We start from the raw sequence: 22598 nt of genomic DNA on the forward strand, positions 1-22598 counted from the left end.
CCTTTAAAGCCAACAGTTGCTGCAACTTGTACGGCCAGGTCCTTGATCATTTGGCTGGAACAGCTTGAGTCCCATCTAAAAAAATAAGACATCCAGAAAGGAGATATTGTCCAACGTCCCACTCGTGCAGGCAGCAGATTTCCTAGCTGAAGCCTCTGCGGACTCAGTTAGGTTGGTAGCAAGGTCGGCCGCCTTGTCCAACGCAGCCCGTAGAGCCTTGTGGCTTAAGTGTTGGCCCGGAGATATCCAGGCCAGAACGAGACTGTGCTCTATACCATGTGAGAGGGAACATCTCTTTGGACCAGTTCTGGATGAAATCTTGGATAAGGCAAGCGACACGAAAAAAGGGTTCCCTAGCCTATCCATGCCTGCTTATAAGCGTTCATTGCGTAAAAGACCGCAGAGAGATCAGGATAAATGGGAAGACCGTAGCCGAAAGGTAGTCAGTGACTTGTAGCCCATGTAGTGGGGAGGCTGATGGGCTTCTTGCCTGCCTGGACAAATTTTTGGCCAGTAATTGGATCCTTGATCTGATAGGTTCGGGTCTGAGGTTTGAGTTACAGGCGATTCCTCGTGGGAAATTTATCTGGACGCCGGTTCGTTCTTCAATGTCAGAACAGTTGGCCCTACAAAAGGAGGTGCTGGACTTAGTTCATAAAGCAGTCCTGATGGAAGTCCCGGTGTCCAAAAGGGAGTTGGGGTTCTACTCGCCTCTCTTCCTGGTCTCTAAGCCGGACGGCTCCTTCCGATGTATCATTAACTTAAAAGCACTTAATAAGTTCTTAATAATTCCCACCTTTTAAGATAGTCTGTTAATTCAACAATAAAATTGCTGTTTTCAGGCTGTTACACTGTAGTATTAGATTTAAAAGACGCCTATTACCATGTACCTATCCATGAGGAATACAAGAAATACCTTAGGGTGGCCTTGGTCATGGATGGGGAAATCAAGCATTTCCAGTATAGGACCCTGCCGTTTGGTCTGGCCATAGCCCTCCTGGTATTTACTAAAATTATATCGGAGGTCATGGCCCATGTCAGGGAATGTGATATTTTGATTATCCCTTATCTGGATGATTTCTTGGTGGTTGGAAATTCTGCATTCCAATGTAATAAATGCCTAAAGAGTCTGGGCTGGGTGCTAAATATTGAAAAATCTAGGTTTAGTCCCCTCAAAAGTTCAGCAGTATTTAGGAATTATGCTTGATTCAGATTCTCAAGAATGTTACCTCCCGGAAGCCAAAAAACAAAAGATAAGGGATCAGGTGAAGAATGGCGAAACAAATCCGGTCTTGTCACTTAGAGCAGCAATGTCCCTGTTGGGTACCCTGACATCATGTTTCCCAGGGGTTCTGTGGGCACAATACCACTTCAGGGTTCGACAGTGGGATGTGCTATATAATGAAGTTTCGCTTAAGGGACACCTGTTAGGAAACTTGACTTTTGTCACCCCGGTCAGTAAAGTCCTTACAGTGGTGGGAGGACGAGGCAAACCTATCTCGAGGGGTTCCCTGGGTACTTAGAACCACTAGAACAATTACCACCGATGCGAGTCCCAGTGGGTTGGGAGCCCATCTGGGGGATATGGTAGCCCAGGGGACCTGGTCAAATAACGAAAAGGATCTCTCCTCCAATGCAAAAGAACTGCTGATGGTAGACAAGGCGGTTAATAATCTTAGTTTTCCTCCAACGTCAGAATGTAAAGATCCTTTCGGATAATAGTTGCGGTAGCATACATGAACCACCAGGGGGGTACACGGTCAAGATCGCTGATGAGAGTGACTGATTATCTCTTTCAGACCACGGAAAGTCATCTCCTTTCCTTAACGGCCCTCCATGTAAGGGGAAAAGAAAATACAAGAGCAGACTACTTAAGCTCTGAGGCAGGGAGAATGGAAACTAAAACAAGACGTCTTCTCCTAAATAGTCCAAAGATGGGGGCCTCCGGTGGTAGACCTGTTTGCCACAAGACTTAATCGGAAGACAGGGCTCTTCTGTTCCCTAAATCCCAGAGAAAATCCCCTGGCAGTGGACGCTCCCCTGATACCTTGTCATTTCAGCCTGGCCTATGCCTTTCCCCCGTTGGCCCTTCTTCCAGTGGTCATAAGAAGGATCAGGGAGGACAAGGCGAGGGTTCTGCTGGTCTCACCCTTTTGGCCCAGGAGACCTTGGTTCTCATGCCTGAGGAGCATGTCCATCTCAAATCCTTGGGTCCTGCCCGAGGTTCCGGATCTCCCCTTCCAGGGTCCAATAGTCCTCAAGCATCTGTCCTCCACTTGACGGTATGGAATTTGAAAGGTCGCTGCTAAGTCAGAAAAGGTTTTCTCAAGATCTAGTAGCTACACTAATGCGTAGCAGAAAACCTGTTACAACTCGAATTTATGCCAGAACTTGGAAATTTTTTTCTGCAAAAGGGTTTGAACTACGGTTATCCACCAGCACCCTAAAAGTACAGGGATCTGCCTTAGGTGCCCTATATAGCTGTGATCTGGCAGGCAACTATTGGGTTTCTCGGTTCATTAAGGCAGCGTTCAGGCTGCTACCTGGTCCTCTCCCTCTACATTCTATAGGCACTATAGACTGGATATGGGTGTTTCAACTGACCTCACCTTTGGGAGAAGAGTGCTCCAGGCTGTGGTCCCTTCCTAGACTACTTGATCTCTGTAATTCTCTCGTGGTGCTGTCATGGTCAACCGATAGTCATAAGTTACTTACCGGTAACAGGATTTTTCGAAGATAATGACAGCACCCTTATATTCCCTCCATTCACGTTTGTGGGAGTGCTCCCTGTCTTATTAATTATAATTTCACACTTAATAGGTGTTTTATGGTATAGTAATTTTGTGATTTTTTGCGAAGTTTATTAACCTGGCGGTCCTCTCAATGCTCTGTAATCCAAACTGAGGCGAGCAAAAGGTGCCGTCCCTTTTAAGCCTGTAGGTTTCCTGTCCTTGGTGGGCTTATCCCCTTGGGCGGATCCCCTCTCTCGTGGTCCTGTCATGGTCTCCGAAAAATCCTATTACCGGTTAGTAACTTAAGACTTTCCAGAGTCTTGTGCTATCAGTAACGTGGGAGCCCCCTATATTTCCTCTAACAGATGACGGATATGAGTAGAGACTTGCTTTTTTTGTGAATGGAGTTGAAGCTTTTATTGGGAACATTTCCCATAACATTTGGAATCTCATTATCCTGCGCTGTACGCTGAGCACTTACATCAGGCTCTCCATCTAAATCTCCAAGTGACGTGATTGAGATGAAACCCCTGAGGGATCCATTCACTATGAAGCAGCAGAGTTACTCTGGACTCTGTCTGGCCTCTGTTCAGCGTCGGCCTTCTTTTCAGAAGTGCACAAAACTGTGGCCAACGGTACAGGTACTTTTATGCACGCCTAATAAAAAGACTTACACCGTGGGATCATAGGCCAGACTGTGTCCACAGTGCCTCCATCTGCCTCATTAGAGGGAATGTTCCGCTGGGGGTTCTGTATGACTCACGTATTGCAGAGATTTACACGGAAACTCCGGTGTAAGCGCTCAGCGCAGAGCGCAGGATAAATGTGAGCTGAGCCTTACTGCATTCTTTGGGAGGCAGAATAAATAAATCAACAGAAGGTGAAGAATTGGTTTTATTTATTTTTTAAGCTGTTCCTCGTGCAGTATAAGTGACTGGACGACTTTATTCTTCAGGTCGGTGCGATTACAGCGATACCAGATTTATATCAGGTTTTTATGTTTTTCTGCTGTCACACACTAAATGACGCTTTTTATTGTAAAAACAAGTTTTCGCATCGCCATATTTTGAGAGCTATAATTTTTTCCATATTTTGGCCAACAGTCATGTGACGGCTTGTTTTTTTGCGGGGCAAGTTGACGTTTTTGTTACCATTTTCGGGCAAATGACATCTTGTGATCGCTTTCTATTCCGTTTTTTTGAGAGGCAGAATGAACAAAAATCAGCAATTCAGGAATTGTTTTTTTGGGGATTTTTTTTATACAGTTCCACGTGTGGTGAAACTGATAAGGCAGCTTTATTCTTCGGGTCAGTACGTTTACAGCGGTACCACATTTATATCGTTCTTTTTATGTTTTGGTGCTTTTACACAAACTATTATATAGAAAAAAATAATTTATGCATCACGTTATTTTTTGGCGGCTGGAGCTGTAATGTGGCTTGTTTTTTGCGAAACAAGATGACGTTTTCAGTGGTACCAATTTTATTTACATTAGTAGTATTTTTGATCAAGTTTTATTCCACTTTTTCGGCGGTATGATAAAGCATAGTTTTTTGCCTTGTGTGGTGGATTTTTTTTTCTTTTTACTGTGTTAGCTGAAAGAGTTAACTAGTGGGACAGTCTTATAGGTCGGGTCGCTCCAGACACGGCGATACCAAATATGTACTTTTTATTTTTTTATTTTACACAGATAAATGTATTTATTAGATTAATAAATTTTTTATTTTGTGTTTTTTTTTTTTAAAAAACTTTTTTTCTTACTTTATTACATTGTCCCACTATGGGACATCAACTTTCCCTGCACTGATCTAATACTCTGTACTGCAGAGTGTTAGATCAGCGTCTGACAGACAGGAAGGGCCACTTTACTGAAGGACCACGTGGGCCATCTTGGGACCAGGGGGTCACAAGATCGCATCTCTTTGTACTGATGGAAGCAGACAGGAAGCTCCCTCCCTGTGCGATGCCCTGTGATATCATTGTCACTATTGACAGCTGCATCAGGGATTAATGCCTGCGATTGGTACTAGCACTGATCTTGGGTGTTGCTGCAGGGGTGTCAGCTCAGCTGGAGCCCGTGCAGGTCGGGAAGGGGTTACTATGTAGCTGCCTCTTCTTCTTTTTTTTTTTTTTCTTTAAAGGGACCAAAATTAATTTGACAATTATCTCAAAAGCTCTATAGTGGGCTGTATGGGATATTCCCTCGTTAATCCATCATCAATTATACAATATCCTTTCGATGGTGAAGAAAAACCCCTTCACAACATCCACCCAGGTGAAGAGGTGAAGAACACTTTCCGGAAAGTTGGTGTTTCAGTATCTGAGTCTACCATAAAGAGAAGACTTCACAAGAGCAAATACAGAGGGTTCACCACAAGGTGCAAACCATTAATCAGCCTTAAAAATAGAAAGGCCAGATTAGAATTTGCAAAAAAAAAAAAACACCTAAAGAAGCCGCCCAGATCTGTGTAATGCAGCGGCTTGCTGCATTGCTAGAATGTCCAGGGGGGTGTGCTCTAGCTGACAATTTACCTCCCCCCTCAGGTGACTGATCACGTGACTGTGACATCATCACAGGTCCTGTGTGCACAAAAGGATATATAAACCCTGGTAGTTTTGAAACAGGTAGAGAAAGAGTGGCCTGGTGAGGCCTAGAAAGAGAGGCCTGGTGAAGCCTGGTAGGAAGAGGCTGGATCCCTCTGTGTTTAGGATACCAGTAGCCTTGGAGTGCGAGAGGCCTGGTCCCTGTGTGGGACTCCACTAGCCTGGAAGGCAGAGGCTGGATCCCCCTGTGTTTGAGATACCAGTAGCCTTTGAAGGTATGTGGCCCGGAGGCCCCATCTAGGAAGCCTTAAAGCCACAGCTGTGGCAGAACCGAGCGGACTGAAGCAGCTTCGACCCGGCAAAGGTAAAAATGCTGCTTGATGTGGACACTGATATTGTTACCTTGCTGAAGGCTGTGTCTAGAGCCAAGTGAACAGATCTGTCACTGGAAAGGCTCTTGGATGTTATATATGTAACATGTCGGCGAGCCACTGAGCTGGACTATGTTATATGCGGTTTATGAGGGGTAATAAACTGCTGGACTACATATTACCGGAAAACGTTGCATGTGTGCTTTAATTGACCCGGTGAAGCGGGTGCCCCCAGCGTGATGAATAGCGCTACCTTACATCTGGAAAAGCATTCTTTGGACAGATGAAACTAAGATCAACCTGTACCAGAATGATGGGAAGAAGAAAGTATGGAGAAGGCTTGGAACGGCTTATCAGAAGCACACCATATACTCTGTAAACATGGTGGAGGCAGTGTGATGGCATGGGCATGTATGGCTTCCAATGGAGCTGGGTCACCAGTGTTTATTGATGTGACAGAAGACAAAAGCAGCTGGATGAATTCTGAAGTGTACAGGGCGATTCAACCAAATGCAGCAAGGATGATTGGACGGCGCGTCACAGTATAGACGGACAAAGACCCAAAACATACTGCGAAAGCAACCCAGGATTTTTATTTATTTATTTTTTTTAAGGCAAAGAAGTGGAATATTCTACAATTGCCGAATCAATCATCGGATCTCAACCCCATCGAGCAGCATTTCACATACTTAACCCTTCACCTGTGAAACTGTTTTCACCTTCCTGACAAAACCAAAATTTACACTTCTGACCACTGTCACTTTGAGGTAATAACTTTAGAACGCTTCAATGATTTTTTTTTTTTCGCAACACATTGTACTTCATGTTAGTAGTTAATTTAGGTCAATATTTTTTGCATTTATTTGTGCAAATATCGGAATTTTGGTGAAAATTTTCAGATTTCAAACGTTTAATTTTCATGCCCTTAAACCTGATAGTTATATCACATAAAATAGTTAATACATAACATTTACCACATGCTTAATTTACATAATCATTTTTGAAAAAAACATTTCTTTCGTTAGAAAGATTAAAAGGTGACCATAAAGTTCTCATTATTCCAACAAAATTTACAAAACCAATTTTTGTAGGGACCACATCACATTTGATGTGACATTGAGATCCTATAGGACAGAAAAAACCCGAAAGCAGCACCATTTTAAAAACTGCACCCCTCGTAGTGCTCAAAACCACATTTAATAAGTTTGTTAAACCTTCAAGTGCTTCACAGGAACTAAAGCACTGTGGAAGGAAAAAAATGAAAATTTTTACTTTTCCCTCAAATGTTGATTTTTGGCCCCAAATATTGCTATTTCACAAGGGTAATTGGAGAAAATGGACCATACAATTTGTTGTGCAATTTCTCCTGAGCATGCTGATACCCCCCCCACTTGTGGAGGAAAACTACTGTTTGGTGGCATGGCAAGGCGTGGAAGAGAAGGGGCACCATTAACTTTTGGAATGCAGAATTGTCTGGAATAGATAATGAATGCCATGTCGTGTTTGCAGAGCCCCTGATGTGCTTAAGCAGTGGAACCCCCCCCCCCCACAAGTTGCCTTATTTTGAAAACTACGCCCCAAGGAACTTATCTAGAGGTGTGGTGAGCACGTTGAAGCCCCAGGTGCTTCACAGTATTTTATAACATTGAGCCGTGAAAATGGAGAATACATTTTTTTTCTCACAAATATTGGTATTATCACAAATTTTACATTTTCACAAGGGGAAATGGTAAAAACAGCGCCAACATTTGTCACACAATTTCTGCTGAACGTGACAATACCCCATTTGTTGCTGTACAGTACTGCTTATCCACACGGTGAGACTTGGATGAGAAGGAGCTCTATTTGACTCTTTGACCCCTTTACAACCCAAGGTGGTTTGCACGTTAATGACCGGGCCAATTTTTACAATTCTAACTCTGGAACGCTTCAACGGATCCCCCTGATTCCGAGATTGTTTTTTCGTGACATATTGTACTTCATGATTGTGGTACATTTCTTCGATATCACTTGCGTTTTATTTGTGAAAACGAAAAATTGGTGAAAATTTTGAAACTTTTGCAATTTTCAAAATTTGAATTTTTATGCCTTTAAATTAGAGAGATGTCACACAAAATAGTTAATAAATAACATTTCCCACATGTCTACTTTACATCAGCACAATTTCGGAACCAAATTTTTTTTTTATTATTAGGGAGTTATAAGGGTTAAAAGTTGACCAGCGATTTCTCATTTTTCCAACAAAATTTATAAAACCATTTTTTTAGGGACCACATCTTATTTGAAGTCACTTTGAGGTGTCTTTATGACAGAAAATACCCAAAAGTGTCACCATTCTAAAATCTGCACCCCTCAAGGTGCTCAAAACCACATTCAAGAACTTTATTAACCCTTCAGGTTCTTCACACGAATTTTTGGAATGTGGAAGAAAAAAATGAACATTTAACTGTTTTCACAAAGATGTTACTTTAGACCCAATATTTTTTATTTTCGCAGGGGTAACAGGAAAAAATGGACCCCAAAATTTGTTGTGCGATTTCCCCTGAGCACGCAGATACCCCATATGTGGGGAAAAAACACTGTTTGGGCGCACGGCAGGGCTCGGAAGGGAAGGAGCGCCATTTGACTTTTTGAATGTAAAATTTGCTTGAATAATTAGCGGACGCCATGTTGCGTTTGGGGAGCCCCTGATGTGCCTAAACAGTGGAAACTCCCCACAAGTGACACCATTTTGGAAACTAGACCCCTCAGGGAGCTTATCTAGATGTGTGGTGAGCACCCTGAACCCCCAAGTGCTTTACAGAAGTTTATAACATGGAGCCGTGAAAATAAAAAAAATCTAACTTTTTCCACAAAAATGATGTTTTAGCCCCAATTTTTTTATTTTTACAAGGGTAAGATGAGAAAATGGACCCCAAAAACTTTTGTGCAATTTCTCCGGAGTACGCCAATACCCCATATGTGGGGAAAATACAGTGTTTGGGTGCACGACAGAGTTCAGAAGGGAAGGAGCACTGTGACTTTTTTGAACGCAAAATTGGCTGGAATTGAGAACAGACGCCATGTCGCGTTTGGGGAGCCCCTGATATGCCTAAATAGTGGAAACCCCCCACAAGTGACCCCATTTTGGAAACTACACCCCTCAAGGATTTTATCAAGGGGTATAGTGAACATTTTGAACCCAGAGGTACAACACAGAATTTGATAACATTAGGTCATCATATTTAATAAGTTGTCACTAGTCTTGAGTTCAAGTGCTCGCTACTTGAGTTTGCATCGGGTACTCAGGTATGCACCATGTATTGTGAGTGCTCAAGTCCCCGCCCGCATGTTTCACTGTTATTAGACACCCAAAAAAAAACATGCTTGTATCTCTTGTGCATGGCAGGCAATCCCAGCAAGGTTTTTTTGGCCGCGAAGCATTTGGGGCAGAGACTCGAACATGTCACTTGAGCACCCGCGATACTCAGTGTATACCTGAGCACCCGATGCATACTCAAGTAGCAAGCACTTGTGCTCAACCCTAGTCGCCATATCGTTATAATTTTTATTTTTTTGTACTTTTGAAAAAAAATCCTAACCCTAGCGTTTATTTTTTACGCTGTTCCCCGTGCGGTATAAGTGATTAGACAACTTTATTCTTCGGGTCGGTGCGATTACAGTGATACCAGATTCATATTGGGTTTTTATAATTGACAGCTGTCACACACGAAGGCTGTGTGCCCACGATGCGTTTTTCTTAAGCGTTTCCGCAGCGGCAAAAACGCTTAAAAAATGCGTGGTAGAAGGCGGAAAAAAATGCAGCACTACCAATTATTTTGCGGAAGTGCTGCGTTTTCGCCGCCATTGACTTGCATTAGATCGCATGGATTACGCATCCCTGTATATGTAGATGCGCATTCCATGCGTTCTAATGTGCGGATGGTACCCAGGTCTAGAGAAGAGGAGACTCTCCTCCGGACCTGGGTACCATAGAAAACTGTATAAGAAAGAATAAAATAAACATATACTTACCTTCTGGCGGCCCGCGCTGCGCTCCTCCTCGCATGCCGGCAGTTCGCGATGTACTGAAGGACCTGCGCTGACGTCATAGTCATGTGACGGGTCACGCGACGCTGATGTCAGCAGGTCCTTCAGAGTAGCGCTGCCGGCAGCCGGGACAGAGGGAAACAAGACTGCGCTGGCCATCGGAAGGTAAGTATAGATTTCTTTTTTAATTTTTTACATTCTCTCGGGTCACACTATATAAATCCATGCTGCTTGCATGGATTTATATAGTTGTGACCAAGTTGTCAAGCACTTTCCAAGTGATGCTAAAATCGCTTGGAAAGCGCTTGTCAACCCGCATGCAGAAATGCAAGTGAAGAACGCTTCACATCCGCTTGTCCCTGGCAGAAAAACGCATGTACAATCCGCATACGTTTTTTTCTGCCAGGGAGATGCAGAAACTGTCAGGAAAAAATCCTGAGCATTTCTGCATCGTGGGCACATAGCCTAAAAGACGCATTATTTTTGTAAAATCTAGTTTTTGCATCGCGATATTTTGAGAGCTATAATTTTTCCATATTTTGGCCGACAGTCATGTGACGGCTTGTTTTTTAGCGGGATGAGTTGACGTTTTTATTGGTGACATTTTTAGTCACGTGACATTTTTTGATCACTTTCTATTCTGATTTTTGGGAGGCAGAATAAACAAAAACCAACAATTCAGGAATTGATTTTTTTATTCTGTTCCGCGTGTGATAAAATTGATAAGGTAGCTTTATTCTTCGGGTCAGTACGTTTACAGCGGTACCACATTCATATCGTTTTTCTGTGTTTTGGTGTTTTTACACAATAAAAGCTATTTTATAGAAAAAAAATATTTTTTTACATCGCTTTATTCTGAGAGCTATAACTTTTTTATTTTTAGGCTGACGTTTTCAGCGGTACCATTTTTATTTATATTCGTCTTTTTGATTATTGTTATTCCATTTTTTGTTTGGTGGCATGATGATAAATAAAAAACAAAGCAAAAAACAATGCTTTATTTTTTTTTACCGTGTTCACCAAAGGGGTTAACTAGTGGGACAGTTTTATAGGTCAGGTCGTTCCGGATGCGGCGATACCAAATATGTGTACTTTTGTTTTGTTTTTTTCAGAATATTTATTGATTGGTACATTATATTTTTATTTTTGGTGGATTATTTTTTATTTTTTTTTTATATATTTTACAAATTTTTATTTATTTTTTTTCATTTTTTAACACTTTTTTACCTTTATTCTTTGTCCCACTATGGGACTTCCACTTTTTTTATTCTGACCGCCTGTATTGCATAGGGATGGAGCATCATCCCTGTGCTATACAGGCTGTCAGCGCTGCAGATGCAGAACCAAAGTATCTTCCTGCTGTCTGGTGACGCAGATGTTGTCATGACGACATCAGTTTGTCATGGCAACATCCGGGAAGCCGCGGCAGACGCCGCGGGATGCCAGCAGGAGAGGTAAGTATCGCGATCACCTCCCCTTGCCATCGCAATGCTGCGATCGACTTCGATCGCAGCATTGCGGTGGTCAATGTGCCGGGAGCGGTGCGGGACTGCTCCCAGCATATTGTCACATCTGACACCCAATGCTATCAGCTGACACCCGACGGCGATCGCGTCCGCACGACCTGTGAGCAGGCGAAATCAGGGCGTACGAATACATACCTGGCTCTTAAGTCCCAGGGCGCAGGTACGTATTAGTATGCCTTAGGCTTTTAAGGGGTTAAGAACATATTTTCGTAGAGTGGTTTGCAGACTACATATACAGAGCCCCTAAGTGCCAGAAGAGTATAATCCCCTCTCCAGTGACCCCACTTTGAAGATTACACCCTTCTAGCAATTTATCTACAGGTGTAGTGACAGTTTTTTTTTTTTTTAACTCCAAATCTGCCAGTGTAGTACCCAGTACGTTGTATTGACCGGTACGTGGTAGTGCCCAGCTCATGCTTCAGGAGACATGCACCTGTAAATTAGGCGAGGTCTCGTAGCTATAGAAATGCCAGACATGTGGACATTGAATGTGGCTTAGACACACACTGGAGCTAAGAAGGGAGGGGAGCGTTTTGGGAGCGCAGAATTTGCTGGATTTCTTTAGGGGGTGAGGAACCATTTTGCTTCTCTAGAGCCTTTGTACTACCCATAACATAGAAACCCCTATATTTCTGTTAACAAATGATTTACCTGAGTGGGGATTTGCTTTTTTGTGGATTGAGATGACTCTTTTATTGGAAACATTTTGGATCATTTGGAAACATTTTGGATCACATCCGGCGCTCTACACTGAGCACATACATCGGTGTTTCCATCCATGTCTCTGAGTGACGTGATTCAGATGAAACCCCAGAGGGATCCATTCACTATAATGAGGCAAGAGTTACTCTGGACTCCATCTGGCCTCTGTTCAGCGGTGTCCTTCTTTTCAGAGGGGCATAACACTGTGGTGGACCGTGCTTTTCCTCTGTTCAGCGGTGTCCTTCTTTTCAGAGGGGCATAACACTGTAGTGGACCGTGCTTTTATGCATGTTTAAAAAGATGGACAACTGGTCGTGGTTTACTGGTGGCCAGGCGCGGATGTGTTTCTGCTGAACAGCCTTCAAAACAAGCAACATCAAGCTTTTTTTTTGGGATTTTTTTTAGTACCTAATATGCTGAGATTCCCAGAATTATGGCAGACCAACGATATGGAAGGAAATTCCCTGTATTAATGAAGAAACCAGCTGCTTCCAAGTCAGCTTAGAAAAAGCCTAAAGGCCCCGTCACACTTAGCGACGCTGCAACGATCCCGACAACGATACGACCTGTCAGGGATCGTTGCTGCGTCGCTATGTGGTCGCTGGTGAGCTGTCGAACAGGCAGGCTCACCAACGATCAGGGGAGCAGCGACTTCGTGGAAAGAATCTTTCCACGATGTCCTGCTCCTGGTTACCAGCCTGCTGCTTAAGCAGGAGCAGGCTGGTAACCATGATAAACAGCGGGTTACTAGGGGCACACGCGCACCTAGTAACCCGTTGTTTATCATGGTTACCACTCTGCTACAGTGAGCGGGAGGTTACCGCTCACTTTAGCAGGCTGGTAACCATGATAAACATCGGGTTACTAGGGGCACACGCGCACCTAGTAACCCGATGTTTACCATGGTTACCACTCTGCTACAGTGAGCGGGAGGTTACCGCTCACTTTAGCAGGCTCGTAACCATGATAAACAGCTTGTTACTAAGTGCGCGTGTGCCCCTAGTAACCCGATGTTTATCACGGTTACCAGCCTGATCGCTGCTCCCGCTGGTCACACACAGCGATGTGTGCTGACCAGTGGGAGGGCAACGACCAAAAAATGGTCCAGGACACTTTGCAGCGATCAGCGACCTCACAGCAGGGGCCTGATCGCTGCAAAGTGTCACACATAGTGACATCGCTGGTGAGGTCGCTGTTGCGTCACCAAAACCGTGACACAGCAGCGATATCGCTAGCGATCTCGCTATGTGAGACGTGCGCTTAAGGCCACAAAGCTTGTCTTTATACCATCAGCTGCATCACAGAAACAAATGAATGGACCTGCAAAGAATCCCCTTCAGCTCATTCCCATGGAATACAAGGATCCCAGAACAAGAAGATTTCATCTGCACTAACTAATGGGCAAGATAAGACCTCTGGAGAGAGGCACAATGCAGAGAAACAGACTTGGGATGTGAGACAGAAGACATCGGCTATCCCTCACCCTGAGTCTGTGATCAACAAGGGGAGACGAGTGGCTGTGGTTATACCTACGTAAAGTATAGAAGACATGCTCCAGCATCACTATCCCTAGCCTGGAGACAAAGAACTACCCCTGTACCTGATTTCCCCCCTCCCCACACCTGTCACTGTCAACGAAAGGAGATGTTCCAGGGAGAGACGTATAGAGACTGTGCTCTGCATCCCAGCAAGCAGGAGAGTACAATAGCTGAGGCCCTCGTGACAGGAATGGATAGGAGTAGGAGAAAATGTAGAGGATTTGGAGACCAATTACAGGCAAGGATTGTCTCCCTGTCAGATACTAGTCCATGGATAGTGACTGTTCACAGCAAGAGAGTGTCTGGGAACTGTCAGTGGCAGTCACAGAACACTATTCCAATATAAAAGCTTGCTACTCCAGCTGAATGACTCCCTATAGGGGTAAGAACAATGGCATACAGGCGTTGAGAATTAATGGCGAGATGGGGAGTTTAATCCCTTTATAAAGAAACGCATCTCTATGCTTCCCCTAAAATCTCAAGATTAGCAATCAGAATCAAAAGATCATAACTCCCAATTCTTTAGATAATGAAGAGAACTTGAAAAGGGTGTCTCCCACTTGTCAATCACATGCTGAATCTAATCAAGATACTGAGAATATCTATCAGAAGATGAGTTCTCAAGAGTTCATTAACACACAGGATTTATATCTTCAAGAGAAATCTAGAATCTGCAACCTTACAAACCAGTGGTCTAAATTATAGTAATACATCCTCTACATCTTACCATAGAAGCAATATGATTCTATTGGTTTAGAAAATCCTGCATTGAGCAGGGGGTTGGACTAGATGACCCTGGAGGTCCTCTCCAACTCTAACATTCTATGATTGAATGGAGTCAAAGCTATTGAATCTGAATACCCCTTGGACATGTCAGATGCAGGCTCTAAAAACTCAAAAGGCATCCAATCACAAAATAATTGAGTCCTATGGTCATCTGTTATCTCAGGTCATTCATAATTATTTAATTAATTGAAAACGTACAAGCTACCAACGCACCTGTAATGGAAGAGTTGGAGGAGAATTTGCAATGCTCTGCTTCTATTCCTTGAATGTCGCCACATCCCAACTCAAGTTAATAATTTAGACCGGTACTTGACTAATCCAGAAGGTAATTTTCCTCACAAAATTATGACCGCAACCAACGAATTTACCCTTATTAAAGCGACTCCATCACAGGGCTGTGGAGTCGGTGCCCATTTTGGTGGAGTTGGTACAAAATGGACCAACTCCCGACTCCTAAAATATATATAATAAATTGGGTACAGTAGTTCAATGCAGTTTGTGGGGAATATTTTTTCATAAGAATTTGGGAAAGTTATGAAATGTCCTATAAATGTCTGTCCTATTCCTGATCTAAGGGTCTAGACTTTTAGCTGAGATGAATCTGTGCTACAGTAAATTGATCACTTAAACATGAGCCATGTATGAGGGAGTCGGAGTTGAAGTCGGTGTCATGGAAATTAAGGACTCTTGAGTTGGAGGTTTGGCCCTGCTCCATCAGAGACGTTTATTAAGGATATATTAACCCCTTTCTGACGTGTGACCTGGGCCGATTGGACCAATGACGTACTATTGTGTGCGGGCGCGATCACCATATGACCTAAGCGGTGCGGGGTGATCATCGCCGGGTGTCAGCTGTGACTGTGCAGGGAGCAATAAGATGTCTTTTATTGTCACATCTGAAATTTCGCTTTTGTGTGGGTCCGAGGTCATTTTGTAAAGTCGAAACTTCTGTTATATGAATGGTTTTTCTTGCTCCTTGTCGTCATGTAGCACCTATCCCTGCACATTAACCCCTCAATGCTGCGATTGAAGTCGATCGCAGCATTGCGGGGGGCAAGGGCAGGTGTTCGCCGATACTCACTCTCCTGCCGGCGTCCAGCGCTGTCTGCCGCTACTACCCGCATGTTGCCATGACGACCCAATGTCATCATGATGACCCAATGTCATCATGACAACATCCAGGTCACCAGACAGCAGGAAGATACTTTGGTCATGCGCAGTGCATTACCAAAGTATCTTCTCCCTCTGCAGCAGTGACAGCCTGTATAGCACAGGGATGCTGCTGCAATAGAATGTGAAAGTCCCATAGTGAGACAAGGTGAAAAAGTAAAAAAAGAATCAAAATGTGAAAAAATAAATAAATGAAAAATATAATGTACCCATAAATAAATATTATTGTGGAAAAACAATAAAAGTACACACATTTGGTATCGCCGCGTTCAGAACGACCTGACCTATAAAACTGTCCCACTAGTGAACTCCTTTAGTGAACACGGTAAAAAAAAACAAAGCAAAAAACAATGCTTTATCATCATACCGCCAAACAAAAAATACAATAAAATGCGATCAAAAAGACTAATTCAAATAAAAATGGTACCCTGAAAACGTCTTGTCCCGCAAAAAAACAAGCCGCCATATAGCTCGATCAGCCAAAAAATAAAAAAAGTTATAGCTCTCAGAATAAAGCGTTACAAAACAAATATTTTTTCTATAAAATAGTTTTTGTCTAAAAGCACCAAAACATAATAAAACAATATAAATGTGGTACCGCTGTAAACGCACTGACCCGAAGGATAACGCTGCATTATCAATTTTACCACACGCGGAACAGAATAATAAAAAAAAAAAAAATGTTTTTGTTTATTCTCCCTCCCAAAAATCGGAATAGAAAGTGATCAAAAAATGTCACGTGCCCAAAAATGGTACCAATAAAAACGTCAACTTGTCCTGCAAAAAAAAGAAGCCGTGACATGACTTTGTTGGCCGAAATATGGAAAAATTATAGCTCTCAAAATGTGGCGTTGCAAAAACTAGTCTTTGCAAAAAAAATCGTCGTTTAGTATGTGACAGCTGTTAATCATAAAAACCCGATATGAATCTGGTATCTCTGTGATCACACCAACCCGAAGAATAAAGCGGTCTAATCACTTATACCGCACGAGGAACGGCGTAAAACATAAACGCTAGGGTTAGGGTTTTTTCAAAAGTAAAGAAAAAAAATGACGACGATATGGCGACTAATGTTGAGCGCAAGTGCTCACTACTTGAGTTTGCATCGGGTGCTTGGGTATGCACCGAGTATAGCGGGTGTTCGAGTGACATGCTTGAGTCTCCGCCCCATATGTTTTGCAGTTGTTATACAGCCAAAAAAAACTAGCGGGGATTGCCTGCCATGCATGTCACTTGAGCACTCGCGATATATGGTGCATACCTGAGTGCCCGATGCAAACTCAAGTAGCGAGCACTTGCGCTCAAGACTAATGACAACTTATTCAATATGATGACCTAAGCTTATCAAATTCTGTGTCGTACCTCTGGGTTCAAAATGTTCACTATACCCCTTGATAAAATCCTTGAGGGGGGCTAGTTTTCAAAATGGTGTCACTTGTGGGGGATTTCCACTGTTTCCACTGTTTAGGCACATCAGGGGTTCTCCAAACGCAACATGGCGTCCGCAAATTATTCAAGCAAATTTTACATTTAAAAATTCAAATGCCGCTCCTTCCCTTCCGAGCCCTGCCGTGCACCCAAACAGTGGTTTTTCCCCACATATGTTACCCTCATGAAAATGCAAAATTGGAGGCTGAAAAACATTTTTGTTGCAAAAATGTGAAAATTTTATTTTTACAGCTCAATGTTCTAAACTTCTTTGAAGCACATGGGGGTTCAAGGTGATCACCACACATCTACATAAGTTCCCTGAGGGGGTCTAGTTTCCAAAATGGTGTCACTTGTGGTTTTTTTTTTTTTTGCTGTTTAGGCACATCAAGGGCTCTCCAAACGCAACATGGCATCCGCTAATTATTCAAGCAAATTTTACATTCAAAAAGTCAAATGGCTCTCCTTCCCTTCCGAGCTCTGCCATGTGCCCAAACAGTGGTTTTCCCCCACATATGGGGTATTGGCGTGCTCAAGAGAAAGTGCACAACAAATTTTGGGGTCCATTTTTTTCCTGTTACCCTTGCAAAAATAAAAAAATTGGGGTCTAAAGTAACATTTTTGTGAAAGAAAGTTAAATGTTCGTTTTTTTTCTTCCACATTCAAAAAATTGCTGTGAAGCACCTGAAGGGTTAATAAGCTTCTTGAATGTGGTTTTGAGCACCTTGAGGGGTGCAGTTTAGAATGGTGTCACTTTTGGGTGTTTTCTGTCATAAAGGCCCCTCAAAGTCACTTCAAATGTGATGTGGTCCCTAAAAAAAATAAATTTAGTTGGAAAATTTAGAAATCACTGGTAGACTTTTAACTCTTATAGCTCCCTAACAAAAAAAAAAAATTTGGGTTCCAAAATTGTGCTGATGTAAAGTAGACATGTGGGAAATGTTATTTATTAAGTATTTTGTGTGACGTATCTCTGATTTAAGGGATTAAAAATTAAAATTTTGAAAATTGCAAAATTTTCTCCAAATTTTAGTTTTTTTTTTCACAAACGCAAGACTTATCAAAGAAATTTTACCACTATCATGAAGTACAATATGTCACGAAGAGTCAGGGGAATCCGTTGAAGCGTTCCAGAGTAATTACTTCATAAAGTGACAGTGGTCAGAATTGTAAAAATTGGCCTGGTCATTAATGTGCAAACCACTCTCGGGGTTAAAGGGGTTAATGGAGGTCAAGATATCTCTTAAAAAAATTCCTGATTCACATAGTGTAGTTTACATCCTCTGAAATTAAAAAACAAAAGTAAGAATCAATAAGGTAGAGAATATCTTAAGACCCAACACAAAATCATGCAGAGATGGTGAACTCAATTCTTTACAAAGAGAGGTCAGATGTCCAACTTGAAGACCTTTCCAAAAAGAACTAAATTAGGCATTTATGAATCAGTCCAACCGATTCAACTAGATTGTTATATCACCAAAATGGTATCCCAGCTAATTTCAAACATACCCAACGATAAGATAGTCACCAAGGCCTATAGGATCTCAAATCCTCATTACATCTCTTCTGATACTCCAAGAGACGTTATAGTCACTTTCTACGCCTTTAAAACAAGAAATGACCTATTAGCACTGACTAGGAGCTCAAACTGTCAGCCCCTTATTTCATCTCTTTATTTAACGATCTATCAAGACCCACTCTACAAGCCAAGAAATCTCTCCAACAAACTACAAAAGAACTAATTTGTGTGGGAATAAGCTACTGCTGGTTCGAATCAGTAACTTTGCAGGTCAATTTAGGAAGCAATACTCATTTAATTTCTTCTCCAGTAGAAGGACTAAATCTTGTAAGAACATTAAAACTGCAAAATATCTCAAACAAGTCTCAATGAATCAGGAGCGTCTGACAAGTGGCACGGCTCCTCCGTGGGTCACGACAGAAATCTTCCTCCAGTCCCTGACAGAACGCTACAGATTGTCATGAATTAGATAAAATCATGCCCCAGATGTGCCCATTTTGACTGAGCTATGGGAAACTGGCGTGAAAACGTTAAAAGTTGCGCAAGCATTTTGTTTCATCAAAGCAATTTAGCCAGAATTCAGGCTTAAATTGCTTTGATGAATCAGGGCCATAATGTATAAAACAATCTCTTCCTTCTTTATAGAAAGTAAAAATAAATAAATTGCCTAGTTTTGAAGAAATGACATAATATAACCTATGCTCATCTGATAAATCTGACAGGCAATTGCACGTCACTGGTCTTGTGTTAACTTGCTGTAGTATTGATTATCTCTACCTTCTTGACCGCTACAAGTAATCACTGGCCCCGGTAGTCTCATGCTGTACGCCACTGAGGCCAGTGATTGCCGGCAGTGGTCACATGGGTAAACAGGAATGCCTTCACTGCGGTGATGGATGAGAATAATCTGTTCTTTAGGTACGAACCTTGCATATTGACAGATAAACAGTGCACTGTTATTTTTAAAACACCCTTGAAAAAATGAATTTTAGTCCCTATTGGATGCACTTTAGTAAGAAAAAAAGTCCTAAAATTGTAGATTTGACATTAAAAAACTGTTCAAAGTAATTTTTACAATTTACCAAGCAAGTGTTTGAAAGGCCTGTGTGGGAGAGCCCACTGCACCATTCTGACATGTTTCACTTTGGGTGAGAAGTTAATAAATGCCATAATTACAACTAGGATGACATTTGCAAATGTTTTGCGAAGCCCCCATCACCATTAATGGGGAAACTGCAAGATTGTCCTGGAGTCAAAACTTTTGTATGTTTATCAAGCTGAAACTGTGCAAACTTTGTACGTTTTCAGATATTTAGGGTGGAGTTTAACTGGTCCAGCTTGGAGAGTTTCATATATGTATTTTGTTTATCACAGATGAACGACAACTTAGTGGAGAACTGGGCTGACTTGGAAGAGCTGAGTGGGGCCAAAAGTTTGCAGACAGTATATCTGGAAAGGAACCCCCTACAGAAAGATAACCAATACAGGCGCAAGATCATGCTGGCTCTGCCGTCTGTCCGTCAGATTGATGCAACGTTTGTCAGATTCTGAGTTGATGGATGGCATTATGCCTTTCTCCCTTCTACTGTAGCAGCACAGTACAACGCCAACCTCTTAACATAGAAATCGTTTGTGTATTATCCCATCACAATGTCATCACACTTATGTTCCCACACTGCATGATTTTCTCATACCAATCTGAATGTTAACTGCTCATTCCATAGACTCTACTGCGTGTCACAGGACTGTCTTCCCTAGACTCTGCTCTAGAGAATGAATTGAAAGAACCCCACTCACTAGTGGTGTCCAATACAGTATTTATTTCTGGACAATAGTCCTCTAGTTAATAAAGATTTGTTTTGTTTTTTAACCTTAACATATGGCCATTTCTTGTAACTTTATGTGGCTTCTGGCCGAGGTGTAGTCATTCCATCACCTTATATGTCACAGCACTAATGGATCCGGTAATATTCCTCTTACTTGCATCTTCTTGGATTATTTTTGTTTATAGTTTTGTTTTACAAGAGTTGGTTTTAGATCTGCAATTTTGGGCACCATCTTTTTTTTTTATTGCAGAGTGCACCCTTTTGTTTTCAGAGTACACCTGCTAAAAAAAAAATTAAAATTAAACTGTCAGTAGGTTGTTGCTATGTAATCTGAAAGCGGCATAATGTATGGGGTGAGAGACAGATTCCAGTAAGGTCACTGTTTCAATAAAATTTGTGTTTTTACCTGCAGGAAATTACTACAGGATTAGCTGATCTCGTGCCTACTAGTCAACTGCTGTGTAACCCATGCCCATGCATTCTGAGCATTGCTAGATTTGCAGCAGAAAAAAGGTGGTTATATGAAAATGACAGCATGCAGACCAGCAAACTGGAATCAGGGTCTCAGCCTCTACACCATGCTGCTGTTAAATTATAATGCACAAACCTGTTGCCGGATTCCGTTTCAGACTGAAGAAGTGCTTTTGAAGGGGTGCATCCGATTTCTTTGCCATCTGCTTGCCTGTGTCAAAAACAGCAGTGGTTCCAATTCCCCTTTATCTTCTCCATTCTTTTTAAAGAAATGTTACTAACTCCATAAAATACATTAAAGGGGTTATTCCAATAAAGATTGTTTATTGTATAAGCAAAGGTTATAAGATTTCTAATCTGTCAAGTAATTAGGGAAGGTTCTGCAAGCACAATTTTATATTCTTGGTCTGGATAATTATTTTCTTTTTGGAACATACTTGCCTGTCAGAGCTAGGATTAATATGTAATACATTATGACCTTGAAATCGTATTATAGCTAGATTATGAGGGCTAGAAGTTAACGGAGTTAAAAAGACTCAATAATACAGATGAAATATTTGGACTGCAGCACAAGTGCACTCAAGATTTCTCTATAACAGAGAGGAAGCAGGCTTGGTGATGTCTTGCCCCTTCCCATAACGCTAAAGGATAGGAGACCTTTTCTTCTTCTTTATTTTATTCACTTATATAGCGTCATTAATCCCTCTGCGCTTTACAGACATTGGCACTGTCCCCATAGGGAATCTAGATTGTGAGTCCCAATCAGTATGTCAGAGTGTGGGAGGAATCCCGCCTCAACACGGGGAGAACATACAAACTCCTTGCAGATGTTGTCCTTGGTGGGATTGGAACCCACGACCCCAGCACTGCAGTGCTAACCACTGAGCCACCGTGCTGTCAATCACCACGTTCATGATTAGGAATTGTGTCCGTGGCTGTCACTTTTGTATTTGCGGGATCATGTTTTCATGCAAATCCTGTTAAGTGTGCAAAGGTGTTTTTTTCACACTGAAAAACACGCAGAAATACATACTTAACCTTAAACTTCTACAGGCGGACCATTGTGTGGAAGCTCATGCCCCTCTGCTAGGACTTCATGTGTATTTAGCAGTACTGTAATGCAGTTTGACTTGCAATTCATGCTTTCAGTTAAAATAAACCTTCAGATGACCTCTGTGCATACACACCACTGAAAAGAGGATTTTTGGACTTAACGTAAAATCTTTTTCCCATTGGGGGACACAGGAAACCATGGGTGTATGCTAAGAATTACAACCTTAAGAGGCAAAAAAGTCTTCTCCAACTGGCAATTAAGCTATTCAGTTAGAGAGGAAAAGCAGTAGGAGAAGCAAAAAAGAAAAAATCATACACGCCCAACAAGAATAAAAAAAAAAAATTGGGAGCGGTGTCCTCCTAATGAAAGCTATGAGAAAAGGATTTTAGTGTAAGTCCAAAAATCCTCTTTTCTTAGGCGCTTTATTGGGGGCCACAGGCAACCATAGTATGCCCAAAGCAGTCCCAAGGGCGGTCAAAATATAGTATGATGTAGTAAAATATAGAATGAGTAAGGAAAATCCCTCAGGTATTAACACAAGTGACTGCCGCTTGCAGTAGCATTCTGCTACAAATCACATCCGCCTAGGCGAAAGTGTGAGCATTGTAGAATCTTGAGAAGGTGTGGACTGAGGTCCAAGTAGCAGCCTTTAAGCCCCCGTCACACTAAGCGAGATCGCTGCTGAGTCACAAGTTTTGTGATGCAACAGTGACCTCAGTAGCGATCTCGCTACGTTTGACACTTAGCAGCGCCCAGGCCCCTGCTGTGAGATCGCTGGTCGTATCGGAATGGTCTGGACATTTCTTTGATCGTTGAGGCCCCGCTGGGTAGCATGCATCAGTGTGTTTGACATCTTACCAACGACTTTGTTGACGACTGAGACACAGAAACACATAGGCGTG

The 22598-nt window shown here is 42.2% G+C and overlaps 1 protein-coding gene across 1 annotated transcript in view; it reads left to right on the plus strand.

Moving 5' to 3' along the window:
• Positions 1-20221, plus strand: part of PPP1R7 (protein phosphatase 1 regulatory subunit 7) — a 51264-nt gene extending 31043 nt beyond the window's left edge. The window contains exon 10 of the mRNA XM_073674545.1: positions 19720-20221. Coding sequence (XP_073530646.1) covers positions 19720-19896 — 177 coding nt within the window. The 3' untranslated portion in view covers positions 19897-20221. The remainder of the gene's footprint in view (positions 1-19719) is intronic.
• Positions 20222-22598: the final 2377 nt, after the last annotated feature.

This window comes from Phyllobates terribilis, unplaced genomic scaffold, assembly GCF_046119375.1.
Source record: "Phyllobates terribilis strain yellow unplaced genomic scaffold, ASM4611937v1 Scaffold_3__8_contigs__length_932513732, whole genome shotgun sequence".
In the NCBI taxonomy this organism is placed as follows: Eukaryota; Metazoa; Chordata; class Amphibia; order Anura; family Dendrobatidae; genus Phyllobates; species Phyllobates terribilis.